Source organism: Solea senegalensis, linkage group LG6 (genome assembly GCF_019176455.1).
Source record: "Solea senegalensis isolate Sse05_10M linkage group LG6, IFAPA_SoseM_1, whole genome shotgun sequence".
Taxonomy (NCBI): Eukaryota; Metazoa; Chordata; class Actinopteri; order Pleuronectiformes; family Soleidae; genus Solea; species Solea senegalensis.
The window spans coordinates 7,403,934-7,410,764 of record NC_058026.1 but is presented as its reverse complement, the minus strand read 5'-3'; the positions used below and the strand labels follow the sequence as shown (position 1 = coordinate 7,410,764).

At 39.4% G+C, this 6,831-nt stretch overlaps 1 protein-coding gene across 1 annotated transcript; it reads right to left on the bottom strand.

The window, feature by feature from the left end:
• Nucleotides 1-1,513: 1,513 nt before the first annotated feature.
• dpcd (deleted in primary ciliary dyskinesia homolog (mouse)) lies at nucleotides 1,514-6,751 on the bottom strand. Its single transcript, XM_044029187.1, has 6 exons — nucleotides 6,547-6,751; nucleotides 4,045-4,125; nucleotides 3,841-3,965; nucleotides 3,581-3,714; nucleotides 3,158-3,260; nucleotides 1,514-2,724 (listed from the first exon to the last, which is right to left on the bottom strand). Exons 1-6 carry the CDS (start codon nucleotides 6,608-6,610, stop codon nucleotides 2,620-2,622), a joined length of 612 nt encoding a protein of 203 aa, XP_043885122.1. The 5' UTR covers nucleotides 6,611-6,751; the 3' UTR covers nucleotides 1,514-2,619.
• Between the last annotated feature and the right edge of the window lie 80 nt (nucleotides 6,752-6,831).

Here is a 6,831-nt window from a genome sequence, read left to right as displayed (position 1 = left end):
GTTAACACGCCGCTTGGCTTTTCTCTCGCGCGACTGTTTTGCGTTGTCCTCAAAAACACATTTGTTTTTTTTCTCCTTCCTCCTCCTTCCTCCTCCTTCTACTTCTTCTTCTTCTTCTTCTTCTTCCTCAAGCTGGAGACCCAGATAACTGAGGGGCAATATCTGTGACAGGCTACTGAATTCAGTGTGCTCAGCAAGTGAGACTTGGTCCTGAATGGCCCGAGCTATGCATTAAAAGCGGTGAGGTCAGCCCACCATTTTGGCCCAAACAAAGGTTACCACCATGTAGTTGCATTTCTCACGATCGCACACCGTAACTCTCTGATCAAATGGGCCCTTTGTGTAACCTCATATAAAAGGGCATGTTATACAATAGTGGGTTCGAATAATGACACGAGGAGGGGTCAGTTATCAAAAAGAAGCCAGTCACACAGGGAGGGGGTGTGGGGTTGCGGTGAGGGAGTTGAGGGGTTGCAGAAAAAAAAAAAGCATCAGGGCCTGTGTGGCAAAATGTGGCATCGGCTGAAAGAGGGGGAATGGCTGGGAAGAGGCATTCGGGAATGAAAGGGAGGCAGAAAAGAAACCCTCTTCCCAGAAGCAGTTGAGCATGACCATCAGAGGCCAAACGACAGGGGAGGAAGAAGACCCCGAACAGAGGAATTTGGCTGCTCTCACAATGCATGAGCTGGACGACCAATTTGTTAGTTGGTGTTTGCTGCCAAAGGAATTTGTTTTGACAGTGGCTCCAGCACTAAGCAAATACCACAAAGCATACAGGAAAATTAAGCAAAATGAAGACCGCATGGTTTTAAAAGTATCTTCTTACGTGTGTAACGTGCACATTCACTATCACCGACAACACGTATCTTAAAAGACGTTAGCAGAGGAACAAAAAGTCAAAGATCCCATCAAGTCCTTCTGGTGAATTTGCAAAACAACCAGACGGACGGACGGACTGTGTGTTTGAAATGTTTTCTTGTGTTCGCCTGTTCTTTCCATCTGGAAGAAGAGCAGAGTACAATGGTGAGAGAGACCTGTGGTTTTGTCTGTGCTCTTTGCACTTGCTCTCTGGGTTTGGACAAGTGGTAAAAAAATACAAAGAATCACAAGGTTGAAACGATCTATATTTAAATACCATTGTCTCTTCTTCCCCCTCTGCTTTGCATCCACTGTCTCAGTATTTCTGATGAGTGTTGTTTTTTTTAAACCTGTTTTTTGAGTCAATTATTTTTTTTGTGTAATATATGTATATATATATATATACATATGTATATATATATATATATATATATATATATATATACAGTATATGTCACTTGTGCATATAGAATCCCCTATGCCAAAAATGTGAGGTCAATAATTTCCACTTAAAACCAGCGTTTTTCAAACTTTTTGTTTTGGGAACCCACTTTTAAAAGACAACTCATGTGACGCAATTCATAACACTTCATTGTGCAGCGTTGTTTTTGTTTTTACTGCTATTCCTGTAACAAAGATATTCCAAACAATTGTCTGATCTGTACAAGTTTTGTTTAATAAATCTCAAGTAAAAGGCTACAAAAGAACTCAACTCCAAATCATTTCCCATGACCCACCTGCTGCTGGTACCGAGCCAGTCTGTGGGAATGGATTACATGTCAATCTGTGTGTGTGTGTATATTTAATTGTGTGTTCACCTGCCTGAGGTATTTTTCTCTTGCTCCTGATGATACAAATACTTTTGAAAGAGAAACTCAGATCCATTTGGAACATAACTTCAGATCAGCTGCTCTTATTTCAGACCTGCGTGTCTGGGAGTTTTATCCGAAGCCCACAGAGCCAGAGTGACCCCTCTCCTCTAATGGGAAATGGTAACACTGGTCTCAGTAATGGCTTTCAGGGTGGCCCACTCCACGCAGGGAACATAAGGATATTCAGTTAACACAGACGGGATGTGCTCGTAACAGTGACCCCGGAACGGACAGGGATGAGGCATTGTGTGTTTTGAGTGTTTTACAAGGACATCAGTGAAAGGAGGGTGGTAGGTTACGTGACCCCGCCATCAAAACGGTTCCCTTGTAGGTTTTGGTGGCAGCGAGTACAAAATAGATGCTGTTGTGTTACAATGAAAATATTTTTTTTTTTTGTTGTGGAATTTATTGTAAAAGTTGGTTATTTTTCCCTGTGACAAAAAATAGTTTGTTAATAAATATCTCTTTGAAGATAAACATTTGTTACATATTATTTTACTATTTAGAGGACAAATTTCAAAGCAAACAAACAAAAAAACTGGGAAAAGCAATGGACGAAGCACTGAAAAAATGAATGGAAAATGATGCTGTGTGATAAATATGCCGTAGAAGAAACCTTGTCCATTGAGAACTTCATAATAGACGTGTTAAACGGTTATGTGTTCGAAAAGCTGAGGCAAAAACATTCACATCGACGACGTTTTGCGTCCGAAAGTCTGTCTGCACAGCGCGCTAACATGATGTCAATATATACTGAGCCTTTGTTACACGGACACTGAAGAACCTTTCATCGCGACATGCACAGTTGTTGAATTATTGCCCAGCCTCGGCCGCGAGGTTCTGATTTAAATGCAACGCAGACGTTTTCTCTCACTCCCACAGTCACATTTCACTGGGTTTTGCAGTCCACGTCCCCTTCTCCGGTTGCCTTCAGTTTCTTCAGCTCCTTCAGTAGCTCCTGCTCAAGAGTTAAGATCTCTTTGGGTTTCTTGTACTGGACAAGAGTGAAGAAAAAATAATAACTTCATCATCATTCCCCTCATCTCTCTTGGAAACCCTTCACTGCAGCCGTGTTGAAAGGACATACAAAATAATACAAGCTAATAAAACAATAAAGAATCATGACTGTGGGCATGAAAATATTACTGTTAAAAAAAGAAAAAAAGAATCACACAAGGGAAAAAGTGGAGTGTAAAATAAAAGCAAAATCCAAATCCTGCCTGATGATTTGCATAAAACTAAAATGAACAAAAATAATGTTTTCAAGGACATGGATGCGAGTGAGAAGGTTCTTTGGATTTGGAAATAATCAAAAAGAGTCATAATGCTCAGTGTTTAGTAAATACTTTCAGTATAAAAGGTTGCATTTGCATAAGGAGAGGTTTGGATGACTTGTTTTGTCGTGGTCGTTGTTGTGTGGGACTTACACTGACAATCAGAGTGTTGTTGGCGTGAGTGAAGCCGAGGGCAGAGCCGTCGTACGGCAGCTGGCTGCGCTCGAGATCAGGAATGCTGAACTTCTTATAATACCTGGGAAGACGTGGGGACAGTGTCATAGATGTGTCAAAGTCAGTGTGTCGACAAAAGTATTGTACACAGTGCCATCTATAGGGAGAACATAAGGATTACATGCAGCAAGAGTTGACGAGCCTGATTTAGATTTAAAATGTCATTCATTCCTGTTGCCGTCGTCCACCTTATTTTATTGTTGTATTTAGTTATCTGCAGTGTTGCAGTACTTGGTGATGTTAATGTCTGACTTGCTGGCTGTAAACCAAATTGCTCCTCGGGGATAATAAAGATGCCTTGAACCTTGAACCTTGAAATACAGTGTTCTCGTGCGTATTTACTTTTTGTTTGTGGTTTTAATGATGATGCATCTTTCAGATGGCTCTGCAGAAACAACAAAGACGTCTTTGGGGTAGGGAAGGTTGCGGACTCTCCACTGGAAGCTGCTCTTTGTGTCTTTCCGCGTGAACACAGGCTGTGGAAAACCGAACAATTCTAATTTTAAAAAAAACATGACACTAACACGCATTTTCTCTGAAAGAATAAGCACAAACAAGGTAATTACAGTCAAAAATCAGGTGAAACAGCGAGGAAAACCCACATTGGAGCAGTTCTCTTTGATCATGCTGGAGTCCAGAGATGGGACAGGGCTTGCGAGTTGTTCCCCGACCTCGACCTGCCATTGACCCTGCCCTCCAATTTTGCTTTTCTGACGCCACTTTCGAACTGAAAACCATCCAAGTATTGTATAAAACAAGTGACATTAATTATTAAAAGCATAATTCAAAAATTAAACATGGCTTACCAATGAGCTCATCTGTTTCCAAATCATACTCCTCTACCATTTCTTGTCCATCTGTAAACAGGTAGTGAATCTTCCTCTTTCCTGGCGATGGAATTCAGAAGAAACATGTTAGTTTCAGAAGTGGAACCCAGTGTTATTAACTCCTCTAAGGAGTTTATAGTTTTGGCCACATTTGTCTGTCTGTTTTCTGACTCTCTGAGTGTTTTCTCTGGTTATTCATGGTTTAGTGAGTAACATTCTATTTGTACTCCTTTAATTCTGAAACATATAATATCTAATGAAAGACGAGTCAAAGCAAAGCAGCACCGTAATCCAGTAACAGGTCAGTCATCATCTACCACTTTATCCTCCACCAAAAGGGTCGCAGGGGACAGTTTTAACATTTCATCGGTGGACAGGATATTCCCGAATGAAAACGTGCAGATTAGGAGTTTAGGCAAAGTGGACACTATATTTATGGTAGATGTGAGTGTGAGAGTGGTTGGTTGTTTGTCTCTATAAGTGTCGCTGTGATGGATTGGTGACCTGTGCAGGGTGTGACCCGACCTTTTACCCTTTGTCAGCTGGGATTGGCACCAGCAGCCCCCCACGACCCTCATGCTGAGGATAAGGCGGTAGAAGATGAGCGAGTGAGTGAATGATATCTGGAACGTCATTTCTTACGAGGGATGTGTCCGATACCGACACTGATATCACAAACTTGAGTATCTACTGATACTGATATTAGTCCGATACATTCATTTTAGACCATTTATTGATTCAAAGACGTACAATATTTCACATATAATATTGTTCTCCTGAAAAGCAGACCTGAACAGCCCAAACATGACTCAGCTATGCTTTTGCTCACTTTTATTTACCTTTTTATAGCATGTACATAGTCAATCCTATAATTTACACGATTTTTGGATTGTATCGGATTTTATATCTGTCAAAACTTCAGTTACAGATATCTGCAATTGAGTATTTACTCGTCAGAATGATGTCACTTTTGCCATTCATATGTATGGGGTTTGACATTATAGATATCAAGATATCTGCAACGTCATTATGACGAGTTATAATTCAAGTTCAAGATAAGTGTATTTATCCTCAACTGAAGACTGTCCTTTTTAAGATATCTAAGTTTCAGACAGTCAGAATGAAGTTGTAGATCTCTCGAAGAATGACGTCACAGATATCCGTGATGGTAATTCCAGATAGTCAAAACTTGGCGATTAAATGTTAAAAAGACTTGCTGTAGACATGCTTTTAATGGATACATCAGTTGGATAAAACAAAAAAAACATCAACATTCACCACATTATACCCCATGACAGTCCAGCAGGATATCAGATACACAACAGTTTACTCCAGACCACTTAAGGACAAAACCAGGTTCCACAGTCACACCGGGACAGCATTGAGAAGCACATGCTTCCTCAGCTCCTGTGTCTTAGTTGAATTTATCAAGGTGTGTGAATCTGTGTGAGTGAGTGGGGATGTTTTATGTGAAGCACTTTGTGTTGCATTTACATAAAGACTGATTGATTGAGTGACGCTCTGAATCAATCATTTCACATAGACTGAAAATATATACAATGTACTTTTGCTTGAAGATTACATGCACAGTGTAGAACATTCAGTGAACTGACTCTCAACTCCACACGTCACTCTATCTCACTTTTGTTATTTGGCTACTTGCTGTTTGTTGTTTACTATGTTGCTTAGACTTAGATCTTTATTACTTGGTTGCAGGACTATTCAATTACAAACTCAGTTGGGACGCATTTTCAAACCAAGAACTCTAGCTGGGCCAGACATTTTCTGGAGCCAGTAAGCAGCAGGTGAGGACAAATTTAAAACATACATCAATTATTTTCAATAAAAAAAAAAAAAATCATCTCATGTCATCTCAAAGTGCATGAAATCAAAAAGGTGCACAACATTAGCATTTGTTTCTCTTTGAAATAAGATTAACTCATGTCATATACGACCCACAAACATCTCAAAGTGCCTTTAACAGAGTACAAAAGAAATAACACTGCTACCAAACATCAGATATATGGTAGGAATTGATGAAGGAATCTTTGTGGTACAGTGCAAAGTGTTTCTCTAGTTATTTCTGGTGTGGTCGCCATTTGATTTATATTTATAGATATATACATATATCTGAGTATAGATATATAGATACATATTTTAAGTCTGTACATACTAGAGTATTCAATATAGTTTCTTATATATATTTTCTTTTTTTCAACCCCTATATTTTAGTATGATTAGAGTCTTAGAGCAACTCAGGGTTACATTTCACTGTGTGTTGTATATAAGTGTATATGTGACAAATAAATAAAACTCTTGAATCTCTCATCTCATCTTCTGAGGCGTTAGCTAGCATGAGCTAACACTCTCTAACTAACCCAGCTCTCAGCGTGAGAGCAAAAAAAGCTACCGATTTTTGTTCTCTTTTTGTTTCCAAAGAATAAATAAATGATTGCACTTAATTGTATTCGCTGTACTCACCGTCTTGTAACAAAGCTGTTTTCCTCGACGATTTTAAGGTTCCACTCCAGCTCTGCACAGCCATGTTTCTACAGACTTATCAGCTGTGCCGAACCACTTCCGTAACCATAGCAACCTGGGTCAATAAAACCTAAACCTAAACCCGAGAAGGTGCCCAAGTAGCACGAAAGGTGCAGGAAAACCTATTTATTTTTTAGATTTTTATACTTTTTTTTAAAAAAAAACAAAACGTTTTTTTTTTTTTAATGCAGATCAAAGGGCAGCATCACATAAAAGTACAAGGCT